At 36.4% G+C, this 19,391-nt stretch overlaps 2 protein-coding genes across 3 annotated transcripts in view; both read right to left on the reverse strand.

The window, feature by feature from the left end:
• LOC128030958 (lipoma-preferred partner homolog) overlaps positions 1–19,391 on the reverse strand; it is a 147,504-nt gene that overhangs the window by 44,675 nt on the left and 83,438 nt on the right. The window lies entirely within an intron of this gene.
• On the reverse strand, positions 8,249–19,173 carry LOC128030952 (cytoplasmic phosphatidylinositol transfer protein 1-like). 2 transcript variants are annotated; one of them, XM_052619054.1, is made up of 11 exons: positions 18,730–19,173; positions 17,002–17,150; positions 15,349–15,437; positions 15,172–15,179; positions 14,971–15,042; positions 12,202–12,294; positions 10,226–10,381; positions 10,068–10,131; positions 9,820–9,906; positions 9,147–9,223; positions 8,249–9,042 (listed from the first exon to the last, which is right to left on the reverse strand). In XM_052619054.1, the coding sequence occupies exons 1-11, from the start codon at positions 18,775–18,777 to the stop codon at positions 9,010–9,012; spliced, it is 876 nt and encodes a 291-aa protein (XP_052475014.1). In that variant the 5' UTR covers positions 18,778–19,173; the 3' UTR covers positions 8,249–9,009. The 2 variants fall into 2 exon arrangements, with proteins under 2 accessions (XP_052475014.1, XP_052475013.1); XM_052619053.1 differs by having other exon boundaries at positions 8,249–9,223; positions 18,730–19,169.

A 19,391-nucleotide genomic window follows, 5' to 3' on the forward strand; every position in this document is an offset into this window, starting at 1 on the left:
AGAAACACATTGTGGTGGATCTGTTGTCCCTGCTGGATGCCTGTTTGAACAGGTGGAACCGTAGGGGCCAAATGACCCCTGAGAAAATGATTACATAATGACCAACACATCATTACCTTACATATGTCAACACCGCACAGCACACAAGGTCAATACAGCTTTGAATCTCTCCTTCTGTCCAGCCGATCAGTTCTATTCAGCATGAGTTGTTGTTTTCAGTCTGTGCCGTTTCAGCTGAAATGTTCTAATCCACGGTCAAGGACTTAACGCTCAGTTAAACGCAGTCATGTTTAATATGATTACGCTGTTTTAAGTTCTGAAATGATGTAATGGATGGTGTTTGAATGCAACAAAGTGCAGCAGAGACAGGGTATGAAATTGTAGGTCAGTCGGAGAGGACTGGAGGGATAGAGTCGAGAGATTCTAGAGGTATAAAAGATTCTTTAGAGTAGAGAGGGGAGGAGAGAAAGCGAGAGGGCTCCTTGAGTCTCAGGAGCTGTGACTCTTGAGTCAGTGATTATGAGCTCTTTCAGTATGTAGATAACAATCTGAACAGCATGGTTAGGAGTTTGTGTGAGAGAGAGTAATTACAACCTCAATTAAACAAGAGAATCTGCTATTAGGGTCAAGAGCCCGATCACACTAAATCACTGATTCAACTCTGCCACTTCATCTCTCCCTTTGTCTTTTCTGTCTGTTTCTGTTTTCCCCTTTGTCCATGTTCTCCACTTTTACTGTCTCTGGTTTTTGTTGCTAATTTTTAGCTTCATAGTAATGGAACTTTTGATATGAGCTGCAGAATTAAGTCTACTTGGAGATCACCCCTCCCGGCTAATAAATATTCATGAGCGCACAGTCAACCATTTCCCCCATCTACTGAAGGTCAGCCTTTCTGTGTTGTCCACTTGGGCCTTGACTTATTTGAGAATCTGTACATTGGAAAAGCGCTTCAGGGCCCTTTGTATCCCATGGGAGGTGTTTAAAGATTATACAAACAGCAATGCATTACCTGTTACAATTTACAACCAGGTTTACTCAATATTTTCCATAAAGTGTGTTCCATATTTTGTATTTTTGGAAAATGGGATTTTTTTTCTCCCATCGTAATTATTTCAGTTAGGCTAACTGCGGTAATTGAAATGTGGACTAATTATTAAATAATTCATTATGTCTCTTTAATCTGCTGTAAACAATTTTTATGGAATGGCACTTAAAATATCACCTGAGAGATCGCACTGAATATCACAAATACATAAATAAATAAAGTGACTGCGATCCATCTAATTACATCAGTGGCCGTACTACCTGTCAATCATTCTGCACGTTCACGGTGATAGACTAGTAGTTCAAACAGTGTTATGATGCGACATAAATTATTATTATTTTTTATTATTTTTTTCTTTCCATGTGGGTTAGATAGCTAAGTAAATGTGTGTACTGTATGTTTATGTGTGCATAAACTTATGAATTTGGTCGTTTTATTGTTTTGCTTCTGCAGGAAAACGATATGTATATATGGTATAAAGACTTACTATAGATAGACTTCTGGCTTTCTATCATGTTATTGTTGTGATTTTTCAGGAAACCTGAAAATATAAAGATATATGTATGTATGTATACACATACACAAAAAGGAAAATGAATGAGGAAGGAATGAGGAAAAAGAAGCCATAGGGATGAAAAAAGAAGTTATAGTTTCCTGTGTTTTATTAAAAGCTAAATGGATGAAAATGGGGACTTCCTGGTTTTATCGATAGGATCCCATTACTTTAAACATTACAGGGTCATGTTTAAGGTGGAGAGGCTTTTGGGCTGCTTGATGGTGATGTCTCATTATGTAATGACATATTTCGACCCTTGTATGCCATTTCCAGTGTGTTCATATGTGTGAATCCCCATAATGCCCATTTAATGACCATACTAGCAATTTTCTACCCATGTTTGTGTCCATCACAACATGCAAGTGAATTTGTGTGTAAGCTTATGTTTATATTTGTGAGTATATAGTTATATCAGTGTGCGCTTTGGGTTCTCTGCTTATATGGAAAAGCTTAATTCCACCTTTGTGAATCAATAATACATCTCTATTAAGATCCGTTGGGCTTTATTAGGGAACATATGCTGTGTTGCAGTGCAGTTTTGGCAATGTAATTAATGGGCTGGGTGGGCCAATTAAATTTGGGTCCTTTATGGGTGTGCTGATTGCTATGTTTAGGGCCTGAATTTCAATGAATGCCTCCCAAACATTCCTACCTTCTTAGGGGAGTATGTGCGTGCCTGCATAACATTTGCTTGCATGAGGGAGATGCTTGTGCTTGTTCCCGTGTGTCGGCTGGAGGTGGCTTCAGCAATATAATTACTGCTCATAAATTACCCTTGAGATCTTTTTAACCCACCTATACTTTATTGTGATAATAATGATTAGAGACATACAAAAAGGCACTGGGATGAGGGTTAGTTCACAGGGCTCGGGTCAGCCTTCTGTCTTTAAATCAGCACATCTGCTCTGTGGTAAGATCCAGTTTCAGTTTACAGTGATTTCTGTGTGAAACTATGATTATTGTTTTCAGGTATGTCTAGTGTTAAATATGTATTGTCTGTTGACATTTAATGGAATACAGTGCAGATGGATGTTCTGAATCTCAGTGCAGTTTATCAATTTGAGATAATATAGGTGGTCAGATATTAATGACATTAATGAAGCTAGGTATTTTTATGTTGATATGTTTAGATTTATTTAAAAAATATGTAGGTGTTGTGAATAACTGCGATTAACTTTCCTGGTTGAGCTCACTGTTTGATTATAGATTGATATCCACAATATACAGCCTTGGCCAAAAGTTTTGAGAATGACACAAAATATGTATATTATTATTATTATTTATTTATTTTTTTACAAAGTCTGCTGCTTCCGTTTTTATGATGGCAATTTGCATATACTCCAGAATGTTACGAAGAGTGATCAGATGAATTGCAATTAACTGCAAAGTCCCTCTTCGCCATAAAAAAAAAAAAACATTTCCACTGCATTTCAGCCCTTCCACAAAAGGACCAGCTGACATCATGTCAGTGATTCTCTTATTAACACAGGTGAGAGTGTTGATAAGGACAAAGCTAGAGATCACTCTGTCATGTTGATTGAGTTAGAATAAAAGACTGGAAGCTTTAAAATGAGGGTGCTGCTTGAAATCATTGTTCTTCCTTTGTTAACTATGGCCGCCTGCAAGGAAACACATGCAGTTATCATTGCTTTGTACAAAAAGGGATTCACAGGCAAGGATAATGCTGCTAGTAAGGTTGCACCTAAATCAATCATTTATCGGATCATCAAAAACTTCAAGGGGAGAGGTTCAATTGCTGTGAAGAAGGTTTCAGGGCACCCAAGAAAGTCCAGCAAGCACCAGGGTTGTCTCCTCAAGTTGAATGCTCAGGAATGGCAGCAGGCAGATGTGAGTGGACTTACTCAGAATTTTGCCTAAGAACACAACCATGAATAAAGAATGGTACAAAAACATCCTCAAGAGCAACTACTCCCAACCATCCAAGAACAGTTTGGTAAGGAACTATGCCTTTTCCAGCATGATGGAGCACCTTTCCATAGACAAAAGATATAATTAAGTGGCTCTGGGAACAAAACATAAACATTCTGGGTTCATGGCCAGGAAACTCCCCAGACCCATTAGCCGAGTTTCCACTGTCGGGCTAAAAACGAGCGTGTTAATGCGTGCTAGGGCCAATCGTGTTTCCACTGTCACTTCCGATGCTTGATCGTGCCTCGCCGGGGCTTCCTCGGGGCCAACGGCCAGGGTTTTTGGACCCACGAAAAACTTGGGCCAAAGTGGGCCAGCTGGGGCTAGAGGAGTGGTTATGAACAAAGGCGGAGTTACTCCGAGTCTGGAGAGCGTCAGCACCGTGGATGATTTCAGAAAGATAACAGCTATAACACCAGCATTAAAAACTTTTTAAAATAAGTTGAGCTCAAAACTCACTTTCAGTCATCAGTGAATGTTTGAAATGACTTGATCCGATGTGTATTATAATCACTAAACAAGGCAGAAATATTTATAAGCGATGCAAAAGACTAAACGCTAAACATTAATGTTACCTTAGTAAACATGATAAATGCAACCACTTGGAGAAATCAGACGTCAGCTTCTTATGCTCTATCCCAATCGTGAATTTATTTAGTAACTTATATTATCTGTCATAAGTCTCGTCTCGAGAGTTTAACTCCACGTAGCCTATCATAACAATATAATAATGTTATTTGTTTGGGAAATTTTTTAAAGATAGAGATATAATCATTCATTCAAAATGTGACGTATAGGCTACTGCTACAAATGAACAGAAAACAGACTCGAGTGAATAAGCAGGCTATTTTTATAACGCTTAAGCGTTAAAAATAAATAAAATAGAAATAAAAAATGTATTTCTGTGTGACTTATTTTGAGTTCTGATAAATTAATTCATTATGATCAATGTATCACTTACTCTATAGTAAAACATTGGTGCTTTTGAATTTAAATATTTAACAAAGCATGCAAACAAATGGATGTTATCATGTTCGTTTTATGATCGCGCATATTCCAGTGACTTATTTCTTAGTTTTCTGATAACTTCTCTTTGTTGGTGAAATGATGGGGTTTCATGACGTTGTTCCTGAGAGGTGTGTAAAGGGCGGGTTTTAGTGAAGTCAGGACCGACTGTGGAAACGCTGCGCTATTCTGGCATCGGTGCTATTGGCCTGAGGCTATTAGCCCCACCTGGCCCATTTTAAACCCTGGCTTGCACTGGCCCGACAGTGGAAACACGGCTATTGAGAACTTATGGTCAATCCTCAAGAGAGGGGTGGACAAACAAAAACCCACACATTCTGACAAACTTCAAGCATTCAATATGCAAGAATGGGATGCCATCAGTCAGGATATGGCCCTGAAGTTGATCGACAGCATGCCAGGGTGAATTGCAGAGGTCTTGAAAAAGAAGGGTCAATACTGAAAATAGTTTTTGCATAAACTTATTTTAATTGTCAATAAAAGCCTTTGACACTTATGAAATTCTTGTATTTATACTTCAGTAAACCATAGTAACATCTGACAAAAAAAGATCTAAAAACACTGAAGCAGCAGATTTTGTGAAAATGAATATTTGTGTCATTCTCATAACTTTTGGCTATGGCTGTACGCTCAAGTAGAGGTTTCGTCATTCAAAGTAAAGTTTTTGTCATACAGTGTAATGCAAATTTTCTGTTATTCTGTCATCCATTATACAGTATATTACAGTATCACTGTATAGATAGCAATTTGTTAAATAAGGAATTTATATATTTTACTGCATTTTCTGTGTGTGTTACTGATTTATTTTAGATTTAGTTTCTAGGCACTGCATGCAAAGCCAGTAGCTATAAAATAATATCTTAAGAATCAGAATAATAGCTAATCAATGTTTCTGAAAAGAGAGTATACCATGCTACTGTGATTATTATTTTTCAACATCAGCTTCTGCTGTCAGTTACTCAGTTACTAACTAAATAAATGATATAGACTAATACTATAAACATTTCAACAATATATTTTCTGCCTTTTTGGCAAAACATCATTGAGTGAAACAAACCATCGTTATTCCGCATAACAGATTTATTTTTACATTATTAAAATATACAAAAAATTTGTATAGTGATCTCATCATACAAAATTGTATTATTATTTGAAAGATTTTCACTTCTTTCTTTCCTTTCCATTTCCTCTAAAACCTTGTTGCTTACAAGAACAGTGGGTAAAACCTGAAGAATATTGGCAAAGTATAAAGATTTAATAGATCAAGTAGTTAGTATTTTGGTGCATTTTAATAAGTCATTCAATGATTCTTGCTCTAAATATGACTGACAAGATTTGTTTTGGGGTATATAATATTGTTACACTATAAAATTGTTTAACTGAATAGCATTTTAGTGGATGTTTATTGTAAATCATTGTAAAAATATATGATTGCCATGCTTTTATTTTTTTGCTTATAAAAATAAAATTCACCAGGACACATTCTAATTTGGAAAAACAAAATGTAAAATGTAATACAAAAAAAGTTCTAGACTATGACGACAAAGTCTGTGAAAGTCACGCCCATTTGTGATGCTCTCTGCCCCATTAGCATATAATATGCAGCCCAGAGTGAGAAGCTGCGGTCCGCCATTACTGTTCTCTTGCTGTAGCTGCTGGAGATACTATACTAATACTATGCTTTGTGCTAACATTTTACACCAGACTGCCTCACAAACGAGGGTCAGTTCAGCGCTGGAGTTGTGCAAAGATTGCTTCTGAAAGAGGGATCAATACCAACGCTTCATGTGCAAATGTCCAGACAAAGTAAGAATCACGCATCATATTTTGTTTTCCAAAAAAGCTTCTTGGTTCTCTGTAAGGCTTCTGTTGCTAAAGCTATCATTGTCTCAGCCTGTTTGCACTAATGCTGCCTTTACGTGCTACAAGAGTGATTGTGTGAATAGGAATGTGATAGTTAAAAATTTGTGTTTGGAATCAATGTGTGAGGTCAGTAACCCAATCACAGTAACACCTGTCTGCCGCGAGCATGAATTTGAAGCTCCACACTCATCTGAGAAGGGAGTAGGGTTGCAAGGTTATCATAATAAAACCAACCCGCGGACATGGAAAGCAACCCGTGGCAACAGTGTTAGTGAAGGGGAGGCTGGAGCACCCGCTCATTTTCATTTAAAGGGGACATACACGTAAACAGAGCGTTTTGGCTCATACCCTAAAAGTGGCAATTTCAAGAAGCTATAAAGCTATAAAAAGCTATAAAAAAGTGTTGTATTTTGAGACAAAACTTAACAAACACACCTTAGGGACAACAGAGAACAATTTAAAATATTGAATCAAATGCATTCTATGGCACCTTTACAGTGTAATATAATTAATGCATGAAAACCTTATTTCATCTTTCACCCAGATTCATGGAAAATAAAAGTTGAATTTTTTATGAATATACTAGCCACTCTTTTCAAAATAATGAAAGTGGATGAGGATTGTTTTAAAGTGATACAAAACCCCTATAAAATATAATAAAGAGGTCAAATCATGCACAATATTAGGTATTATAATTTAAAGCATTTTATTCAATTATGCTGTATATATTTTTTTCTGATAGAGAGAGCTAATCTTTTCCTCTGCCTGCACTAGTAGTACTGCTGTAACCTTTTTTCTAATTAAATTTATACATCAGAAATGTTCTCATGAGAGAGAGAGAAACTGGGATAGGAAGGAGGGGCAGCAAGGCAAAGGAAGAGAGAATGCTGAAGATAGTGAGAAATAGAAAGAAAGAAAGAGTGAGCCAGAGCTGTTACAGAACAGCCTGGAGTCATTTGAGCGCTACTAGAGGACTTCAGGAAACATGGATTTAATCTTTGCTTTCCACATCCCTTCGCTAGAAAGATAAAAAGAAGGAAATAAAACGCTAGGAACGAATGAATATAGGAATAGCCACAGGAGAAAGCAGCAAGAATCTTTGCAATTATATGTGAAAAGAAAAGGTGAATATGACAGAAAAATGCAGTTCCTAGAACGCTTAAAGCTTACAACATGCCTACGCTCAGACTTTTGTTTACAAAGTCACTTTTTATTGATTTTTTTGGGGTCTTTTACTCTTCACAAAGAAAGTGAGGAAATATTGAATTATAATGTATTAATCCCTAAATTCCCTACATATATGTGTGTGTATATACAGTACACACATTAAAAACAATATTTGAAATATAAAAATATTTAAAAATGTACCGTAAATGCATTTTATTGCCTTCAGTGTCAAAAATCAATGTTAAAGGGATTGTAATATTTTGAATATGGATATTTTTCTTACAAATACACATTAATTCGCTACAGGAGGCCTTTGTTCACCCACCGGATCCATGCGAGACAGTTTTTTTTTTTTTATGAATGGGCGTTTCTTATTTAACTTCTTTTGGACTGATGCATGCAACACCTGCTGAGTGGCATTAAACAGCCTGAAAGATCAAAGACAATTCTCAATAATAAAACTCCAGCTGGATTAGTCTAAAAGAAGAAAATCATATACACCTAGGATAACTTGAGGGTGAGGAATGTATGGGCTTTTCATTTCTGGGTGAACTAACCCTTTAAGTCAGCATTAGATGATGGTAAAGATAATAATGTAATAGTGCAAATGAGCATTACATATATCTGATGACTAAAAAAAAAAAAACAGTGTGGAACCAGAGCATCATGCATCCCTTAGAAAGTTTATTATAAAACATATGTGATGATATGGCACTTTCAACATTCCTCTGTTTGTATGAATGGATTGAAATGAACTAATGATGTGAGTGAGTTTGGGGTGGGGCTACTTGTTTTTTCAACTTATGGCAGGAATGACAAACTTCCCCTGAATAACCAAAGACAAACACAGAATATCATCAATGGCATCCTACAAAGACAGATGTTATATAAATGTTAAATAACACATAATGCTTAGTCCATGGTCTTTAGTCTTATCACATTAAGTATATTGATAATGTTTTTGCTATGTGCTGCACGACTAAACAATCAATTGCGTTCCGCCAATGTATTGATACAGGGTCAAAGGTTATAACCCGTAAACCACTAGAAAATTTCAGCGAGTCACTCACGATTGCCATAATCCATATGATCGGGTTTCACTGAATCAGTCTATTGATTATGTCAGTAGAGGCTTTTCATCTGTGTTCAGGTGCGTCTGTGGTCCCCTTCATGTTTATAGGCAGTGAATAGGAATAGACCATTTGTTCAAAGCATTTTGGTAAGGTCTGTGCGAAACGTGAACTAAGGCACAATGGTTTCACTTCATCAGAAGCCAGAGTCTTTTACATAATATTTACAATGTCGAATGCCAGCCTCTGCATGGAAGACAAGCGCATCCAGTTGGAATGTTGAGCAAGAGAGTGACAAAGCTCAATGTCTTTTTAGTTTTGATTAGAAGAGAAAGTCCAAGTCCAGAATATTGCTAAATGTTGGCACTGGCAGTGGTCGATGCAGTCTGAGGATGGAGAATGTGTGTTATTCCGGGGTCGAGTTTAATCTCAAAGGACTTTTGAGGGAGGAAGGGCAGGGCGGAGAGTCAGCAATGTCTACAGTATTTACCCCCATCTTTTTCAGTGACGATTCATCCGTGACAGAGATGGAGCGAGTGTAGCTGGGGCGCTTTGGAGGAGCAGAGTCTGGGAAGCAGAGAAGAAGAGTTTTTGTCACAAGTGCTTCTGATTTACCATACCATGCTGCAAAAGTGTTGTTAGATGAGTCATGATGACTTCCATTTTAATAATGAAGAAGCATCTGCTGATTAAACTGTAACAGTTGTGATGCAGTATAAAACGTTCACCAACAGAGGGCAGTGTGGACACTGAGAGAGGACAGTTAGTTCACATTGTTAAATCTACATTCCATTCCATTTACATTTATTCATTTGGCAGACACTTTTATCCAACGCGTGTATTCAAGCGGTACATTTTATCAATTGCTCTGTTTTTCTTGGGAATCGAACCCATGACCGTGGCGTTGCTAGTGCCACACTCTAGTTTAAGCTACAGGAAGGCTTAAATCTGTTCACACTCAAATTTGAATATGGAAATGTTAGAATGAAAATGAATTAAAAATACTTTTGGTTCTACACTACTTCTAGGCCATTGAAAAAACCCAATTTTGTGATACATTCTGTTGATTTTGCCATGAATATAACCATTGCTGCTGATATGATGTTAAATCATAAATAAGTAAATCCAAGACGTTCATTGCTAGTAGTATAATTTCAGCATACCTGTGCAGGTAATGTCACTATTGAGTTTGCTGTTGGTTTCCTCCTGCTGTTTTTTCTCGTACTCTCTCACCTGCTCGATTGTCATTCCTGCATGCACAAATATTGATTATGCATTTACTGTGTAATTGTGAAGGATTAAGATAGATGACGTACATGTCGGGTACCAAACAAGGGATCAGGATTCGTGTGTGTATAACAGAGCATGTGGTTAATTATGGTAATGAAGCATTGCAATACATCTCATTTACCATGCCACTCGTCAATCCATGCCACCGCCTGTCTGTGTCCCACCAACAGAATGTCACGAATGTTCTATGATGAATCATAAACATGCCACAATATGACAGATGATGGGATTACATGACTAAACAGCGTGATGTAATGCATGGGATGTTATGGTCAGTACCCTGTGAATGAAGTCCTCTGTTCGCCCCTGGAAGCCATAGACCTCAAAACTACAGGAGACTCTCTTGTAGGAGCACATGATGGGTTTAGTGGTGTCCCTCCAGCCTTCCACTAGGGGTCCCCGGCCTGTTTTCTGTGACACCCAGTTGCTCAGATCCTATTTGTTTTAAGAACATACACATTACCTGCTGAGTGAGTGGATCATTGCTTGTTCTTGTGGTGTGTGTGTGTGTGTGTGTGCATAAATTACTATCCAGGGTGACATTACATTTCACAGTGGATCATGTGGTGACCCATTTTTAAAGCGTTAGAGGCACAAATCTCATTCTTTTGGTAGTGAGACCGTTTAGATATGTTTGATTAAGTATTATCTAAAATGAACCTAGCATTAATAGGGGGCAGTATTATATTTTGGTATCAGAACTGTTTTAAATGAGTGGTTCGGTTTTAAACAATGAAAATCTTTTACTACACGATCTGGAATTGATATTCAGTTAATTGTCATACAAGCTGTTATGAATAATTAACTCATTTTAATTAGCAGAAATGTAATAGTTAGATGTTTCACTGTTGGTGCATGCGTGATTGTCTCCTGTTACAACAAGTGTAAAATTTCCTTAAAATTGTGACATAAGAATTAACACAATTTGGAACCTTTTAAAGCTTGACAAGTGAATAATTTGACCCCCCCTCTCAATATTTATGCAAATTGTAATGTTGATTTAATTTATCAAGTTAGACATTTAACTTATATTGTAACAATTGTCAAAAAGTAAAAAAAAATGTTTCTATTAATAGGAAATAAACGCTTAGTAACTACAAACCAACTTTTGGTCATTAACTAGCTAGCTCCCATTTTTACCTATTTAGCATTTATTTATTATTTTAGCAATTTGTAATAATATAATATAATATAATATAATATAATATAATATAATATAATATAATATAATATATTATATTATAATATAATATAATATATCCCTACTTGGTGTATCTCAGCTGTTTTTTCACTGAAAACTGTAATCCTTTGGATTTGTCTTATTCCTAACTTGGCAATGTATCTGAGGCTGCGGATGACTGAATATAAGAGTGTAACATGGAAACATGCTTTCCTCTGATGTATTGTTTTGTCCACTGTAAAAGCAGCAGATTCAACCGAACTGTGTCTCTAAGTAGAGCACACTTAGGAATGAGGTTTTTATCTGACGCTTGTCTTGTGGTTTTTGCTTCTGTACTTGTGTGCACTGACTCATATCTCTGTTGTGTCATTTAAATGCTAGCTTTGAAGACATTTGCACTGCTGCAAGGGCGTAAAGACCAGAACACAGTACACTCAATGCTTATTTGTGAGTCAAAGTTGTTCACCATTCTGATCTGAACTGGGAATTTAATTCCAATTCAAACCTTGATCGATGTTGTTTTTAATAATACATTTTAACAATACATAAAATATTTTATAAATAATTAAAAACATTAAATTATATTAACAATGATACTTACATTGTTTTCTGAAAACAATGTGACTGAACTTTAAAAAAAAAAAAAAAAAAAAAAAAAAACAAGTCCAGTGTGGAAAGATGTAAAAAAATTTTACTGTTTGATTCTGCCTTTTATATGTAAGTAAATCAGATAAATCACAACTACTTTTCTGTTGATTTTAATACACTAACGATATAAAGCCTGTTAAATCATTTAGATAAAACAACATGATGTCTTTAATGTCACCTTTAATATTTATCTCAAAAATATAATTTGGTCTTTATACTTATAGATATATAATTGCTTTATATTTTAGGAAGGGAGTCTCTCTCAAGAGGATCATTATATTGAGAGCATACTTTGCATCGAAATCTTTGAAAACCCCAATTTAGTGTCCTATGGCGTGTTGACAATTCAACATTCAAATGAGCCCATTTTGACCCAACCCAGATTTTATTTTGCAATGTATTTATGCTTATATGAATGTATATTTACCTCAGCCTTCTTATAATGCTTGTCAGGGATTGGATCACTCAAAATATCTAAAAAGCAGACACTGTCCTTTGGAGTGAGGTCATCACCAAACACCTGCACAGGAAACATCAGAGAGAATGGTCAGACAAATCCAACGCTATACCAAAGAACACACTGCTTTCTTATTCCAGCGAGTCCCAAATGTCCAAGTGAAAAATGACAATGCAACTTAAAGTTTAGTTAACAAAGAAAAATACAAATGCACCAACTTCTGCATCTGATTGAAGACAAGGGAAAGTTGTTTCAGTGCTCTGAGCGATCTTCATATAAAATACCACACAATGCAACCGGTTAAACATTCTGTAGCCCATTACAGAACCGTGACACTCTACATAACAGAAGACCGTAGGGTGTAAGCAGAGACTCTGAACTAATGCAAAAAAAAACGTGGAAACGAGTGCAAAATCAAGCCTACTATTGGCAGAAGTACTGAATTATGCAAACTACTGCAGGCCAGCAGAGAAAGAAAGCAGATACGAAGTCTTAACTTAAACAAAGGTTTCCTTGACTGTGCAGCATTGCAGGTGCTTTTTGCACCCGCTGGAATCTAAGAGAATGATTAAAAAAAATAAGCAATTAAGAAAATAAGGGCTTCTCCATTTTGTCTCTTTTTAGTCTTTTTAAGTTGTTTTGGTTAAAAAAATAATGTAAGTAATTTACAGATTCCTGCTCTTTTTCTCCTCTGTTCTTTCTCATTTGTCTTTTTTATCTGCAGTCTCCTCGTGAGAAAAGCTGTTGCAATATTTCCTGTTCCTCTCGTCTAATGTGATGAGTTGCACCAGTATTATTTTCATTTGCTTGATTGTGATGGAGTTGCTGTGTGAATGTGCCTGTATGCAAAACGGATATCTTGTAGTTCATTTTGTGTTTGTGTAATACACTCTCAGAAAAAAAGGTACAAAAGCTGTAACTTTTTCAAAAGGTACACCTTTGTACAGTGTCATTTACCCCTAAAGCATGCACTTTAGTACCTCAAAGGTGCATGTTAGTACCTTTTGAAAGGGTACTGTGCCAGTGAGTTTTTGTACTCATTTTTTGTATTATAAATTTAAGTGTAAAGTATGCGAATGAGGGTGTATCTGCTGCTATATGTGGTGAGAAAGTTGGGTCAGTCAGAGGAAACCGTATCAATTACAAAGTATCAATAACAAAACTCTCCCACCATCTCCCTCACACGTTCTTTTGCACAGGCAGACTTGGTCGTAAATCTCTGAGCCGCTTTGTGGCAAGTTGGATCTTGTTTAAGTCGTATTTTTCATTTTTTAATAACAGAGAGCACTCCGGGGCACAATTGCCTCTCTCTCTTTCATTCGGTGCATGCAGAGAAACACACTGCAAACCAGTAATAACTCAACTCATCACAGTAAGTACTAAGTAAAAACTCTGAATGACAACACGGCTAAATCAATTCTCTGTTTGTTCACTTTAAAGCAGGAGTCTCTCATTACCTGAAGGACAGTTGAAAAAAAAATGATTTTACAATATAAAACTTATGCAGTTATTAGTGCACTTTTGTGGTTATTGATGTATGGAAAGACCTTGGAGCGACTCATGGGAGTGTATTTCCTGAGAACTGCAATTTTTCCCCATTAAACCCCATTAAGATACCAGAAACATTTGATGTCATGGTAAGAAGATATTTCAAAACAGATGCACAGTTTTAAAAGTCTGGCCGGTACTGATAAGATGAAGATTATTTTAAGGGTAGTGGCTTATGGCCGATATAAAAAAATTCAGCAGTTTTGTCAAAATGAATACAATATAAAAGACTTCAAACTCAAATAATTTAAATTCTAAATTAATTAACAAAATAATATTGAACAGTATGAAAAATGGATATTATTATTATTAGTTTTTTTTTAATTTGTGTTTAAAATTAAATAAAAAAAATTAAAAATAATTGTTTAACTATTTGTGTTTTTAAAGATTAACTTTGAGTGTAAAAATGTCATCTAAATGTAAAAACCTGAGAAATTAACCTGTCTACTCTAATATCTAACTGTATCTCTAATATTGTCCATTATCAGATATTGATACTATATATATATATATATATATAATATATTTTGAAGTACTATATATATGATATTAAGACCACAAATAAAAATAATCCAATTTCCATACTTGTTAATGAAATAATTTAGTTTCAGAAGGGCAAAATAAATTGCAGTTTTTGAAAGAAGTTTCTCATGATCACTAAGGCTGCATTTAATTGAATAAAATACAGTAAAAACAGTTCGGAATATTTGTAGAATTAAAAATATATTTAAAAATGTAATATATTCCTGTGATAGCAAAACTGAATTTAAGTCTTGACCCCAATCTTCTGAATTGTAGAGTAGCTGCACTTGAGCACCAAAAATACAAAATGTGGTATTCATTAACTGAAGGCACATACTGTAACAGTAAGTTCTGGTTTAAACTGCCCTGTTGATTTAAATACAAGAGTCCTAGTTTTGCTACACGTGTCTGAGAAAAATGACCTATACCAGTTTGAGGCCCTGCTTTGGAAGCATTGGTGTCTTATGTCACAGGAGGAAGGTGGAGTGTTTGGATCGCGCCTGAATGTTAATACTGAGTGATTCAGAGACAGACACAAGTACAATGACTGTTTACGTGTGCTGCTGATGAATGGTCCTCCTTTAAGAGGATTATCTCCTGTAAGAACACACACTGTGTCTGAGTGTGAGTGTGAGTGTGTGTGCATGTGTGTTGCCATCTCTCACTCACATTTTCACTGCAACCGTTGTCATTCTTAAAGCTCGTCTCAATCCTGACATGGAACCTCGGTAGGAAGGAACACTTTTGGAAAGAGTAAAGATAGAAGAGAGGGGAAAAACGAGAAGGAGAGAGAGAGAAGTGATTATGTTGTATGCTCAGTGGGTCCAGAGCAAACTGCATGAGTTTGAGCTGACATCTGAGAATACTTACCGTGTACTCTTTAGTAAAACACCAGTGGACGGAGAAGGAGAGAGGAATGCAGAGAAGAAATATGGTGTTATGTCACAGCTGGTGCATTGAACAGACAAGATGGATGTACGTGCCATGTGATGGTACGTTAATATTCAAACACTGGTGTATTTATTGTAACATAATGCTTGAACTGACCTGTTATGGTGTAAGGGTAGAAGTTCCAGGCAGTTTCCGTGATATAAAAAACCATGGGAACAAACTTTCTTATCCAGGTTGGCAGTTTGCTGGACAGAGACAAAAAGAGAAACATGAGAACATCATTTGACACAAGAGACATGTTAAACAAAGACATAAACAGTGCGTGCTTAATGGATGTGTGTATGCTAGTTAGTGCTAATTTGGCTAATATAATATGCAGTAACGCAACATGCAGTGTAACAATTGAACTTAGCGTGTGATCACAAGGAAAACTCTTAAAATTGATCATCCTTTGAAATATTTATTTTGAAGTTGGTGGGCAAAAAAAAAAAAAATCTTAGTAGATTGAAAGACTAGAGGAGTGTTTTATATTTCTCCATGCAGTGTATTTGGACACTTCTGTTAAAGGCCTACTTATTAAAGATGTGCGTTATGTTCAATTTGTTACCATTAGTTAATGTTTTACTCTACAACTGGTATCACGAACTCACAATGAACAATACTTTTACAGCATTTATCAACCTAGATTAATGTTAATTTCTACATTATCTTGATTGATGTTAGATTCTACCATACATTTTCAGCATTTCAAGTTGTACGGAGCAGTCGTGGCCTAACGGTTGGAGAGTCTGACTTGTATTAAGTTAAGATGTCAAACCGCTGTCACAATAGCTATACGGCTCACTTCCAGAGGTGTCTGGTGCCATCTGTCCCTTACAAAAACACAGTCAGAGTCCAAGAAACCCCACTACAGAGAGAGCGAGAGAGATAATGAACTCAGCACTGTGAGATAAGGCAGCACAGACAGCGCTTGAGATTTACAGCCTGAGGAACTGAGTGATGGATGGATGGACAGAGGATGAGAAGAGAGGGGTGGAGGAGAGAAGAAGTAGATCATTCACGGTCAGCCAGTTGTGTCAAGCACCACGCGTTCTCACACTCTCTCTTTCCCATTCCTGAAGTGACAGACTTTTCCACAGCGTGTCCCGCAGAACAGCACATTCCCACCAAACAACTGCCATTACATTACAATCCTCGGACGGTCGTTTCTTGACAATACAAGTTCAATTATTCTTAATTACAATGCAGCAGTTCGGCATGATGTGCTTGTAAACAGCATATAATGATCTCGTCTGCGGTAATATCAGCATTTGAATTAGACTCACATGCTCCACGATAAGATTTATTTGACCATTAGGAACTAATGCTCTGCCCTTTTGGTCTTTGCTAACACATTAATGGCTTGAAAAAATTGTTTTACTGCTAGAGGTGCAGTAATTCATATTCACAACAGCGTCTAATGACTGAGTGTGTGTGTGTGTGTGTAAAGAACACACACACAAAAGGCAATTACTATAAGTGTGTGTGTATGTTCACGGCGTGGGATGATATCAGACTGAATGTGTGCATGATCTTCTGTCGGACGGTTATGCTGACGTGTGTTTCTGCTTGAAGCCCGAGAGGAAGAGAGAAGGTGTTTTTGGAGGGATAGTGAGCGATGGACGGAGCTCTTCTGAATGTGTAAAGGTGTTAGCTGCAGTCATCAATAAAAGCTGATCGCTGGCACGTTGGAAGAAGGGTGATGTGAACCATGAAAGAAACATGATTGCTTATGCATGCGTGTGTGTGTGTGTGTGTTTGCGATCTCACCTGTTGAGGTAGATACGTTTCTCTGTCATCTGTCCGGCTCCATGTTTGGGGTCTGTGCAGGGTTCATTACGGACGACCTCCACCCCTTCGCCTCCCCCGCTCTGCTCACTGCTGTGCTTGCTGATCATGTATAACTGGCCGATCTTGTACTTTGGAAGAGAGAAAGAAACTGCTGACCTCTGTTTGTGACCTCATATGTTTCAGTTATCTTTTTTTTTTTTTTACTTGTTTTATAGGTGGGTTGAGCAAAATTTGAAGAAATGACTAAATCGGCCATATGAATGTTAAATTAGAATTTAAATCAGAATAACAGGAAGTTGAATTCTCATAATTCAAACAAATGTATCCAGTGTAAGTTTTGAAACAAAACATAATATATAATAGATATATTTTTCAGAGTTTAATGCTGTCAAATTAACACAGTAAGCCAAATTGTTATATATATATATATATATATATATATATATATATATATATATATATATATATATATATATATATATATATATATATATATATATATATATATATATATAGAATTATTTATTTAAATTTAATGTCTTAAGTAAATTGGAGTTTAATAGGAAATTGTTCTTCCATAATGATTCATTAAATGTAATATAAATATAACATCTATAAATTTATAATTATTTAAATTGTGCTGTTTTGCTGAAAGGCTTTGATCATTAATGTAAAATATAATTTAGTTTTATTTTATAATGTGCTAACATGAAAATGCAAAATTGGTTGAGTATTGTTTTCTGAAGTAATACTAACAGAATAAAAATGTCATGTTTTTGAAGTCTACCATGATCCATGAAATTAAATACAATATTAATGTATAATATTAAAATATACATAATGAAAAATATTATAAGCATTATGTAATAACATATATTTTTTAAACTTAATGAGTTTAAAACTCCCATAAATACCAGACCCTTCCACTGAAACGTCACTCTTTGTCATAGAGTCTCATCTGCCATATGTTTTGTTTTGTTCTCTAAGACTAAAGTGTACTGGATACATAATGTTTCCCGTATGTTCTCCTGCAAAGCTGAGATGGCAGCACTGACAAGGTTCCCGCTCTTTTCAGACTAATTCTTTTGAAATCTGTTACAGTGAAAACTCACTCCAACAATCATTGTCACCGATGATGATGACAGACAGAGACCTTGAGGCTTGGAGAAAAAAGCTGTCTGTACGCAAAACAGAGCTACTCCAGAAAAAAGGGGGTGGTGCTCCTGTCTGGAAACTATGTGCTGATGTAGACCATAGACGAATTCTGAGGCAGACTTTAGGTCAGGTGTGCTTGTGTGGACTTGTCTGATCCGAACGAGCACAAGTTGGCTACTCAAAGGCAAAACACAGACCGCCTAAACAGCCCCTGACCCCCTTGTAGAAATTCCAAGCTGCTTGTGGTTAAAGGCCTTTGTGTTTTGTTCCTAGCCTTGAGGTGAACAACTCACTCCTGCCTTCAAAATGAAAGGACGTAACTGGTCAGACCCGTTTAGGTAAAGAAAACGGCTGAAATGGAGATATCAATAAAACAATACAACCCAGAGACATGTACACAGAACTACATCAAGGTTTCATCTGCGTAAACAGAGTGGAAAAAAAAAAAAATCTTTTTAAGGTTTGCTTTCATACACACTAATCATAGGGACAGCTGCTGCACATGCAAACATATGGACGCACACGCAAACATGTTAAAAGTTACAAACTTACCTCATCGACAGTGAGCGGCATGCATATCCGGTATTCTTTCATCAACATGGTTTGGTTTAAACGGGCTTTGTTTTATCCTTTTGTCTTTCTTTCTTTTTTCTGTTTCTCTTAAGCGTCTGTTTCCTATTTTCAAACTGTCTCAGGGTATGAAACTGTCAAGCGGTTTCCGTAAAGTGGTGGTGCACCCCTCTTCCTCTCTCACTTTACTGATGTCAGAGCTGGTCCTGTGAACTCTGCCAATGTGTAGCCGCTGTGTTTATTTTATTGTGCTCATAGTCTCTGTCTTTTGTCTGTCCTTCCTTCTTTCCTGGCTCTCTGTCATGAATGTACGCGCTTCCTTGGCATTCAGTTGTTCCGTTCTGTTTTTCATTTATGTTTTAATGTGATATTGCAGAAAAAAACTGAAGCTTCCTCTCTCTACTTCTGTCAGAGAGGAAAACAGACTGCAGTTTTTATGTGTAACCTTGCCATGTTCTTAGCCCCGCCTTCTTCCCTCCCCTCTTCTCTGTTCTGTGTGCATTCTTTTCTTGTGTACTTATCTTTATTCTTTCTCTCCTCCCTCCTCTACATGATTTTACTTTACTCAGCTGATTTTCCAGCACAGTACAAGTTCTCCATCTGTTTCATTTACTGTACTCACAATCCTAGTTTCATTTTCTCTC

This window comes from Carassius gibelio, chromosome A16, assembly GCF_023724105.1.
Source record: "Carassius gibelio isolate Cgi1373 ecotype wild population from Czech Republic chromosome A16, carGib1.2-hapl.c, whole genome shotgun sequence".
NCBI lineage: Eukaryota > Metazoa > Chordata > Actinopteri > Cypriniformes > Cyprinidae > Carassius > Carassius gibelio.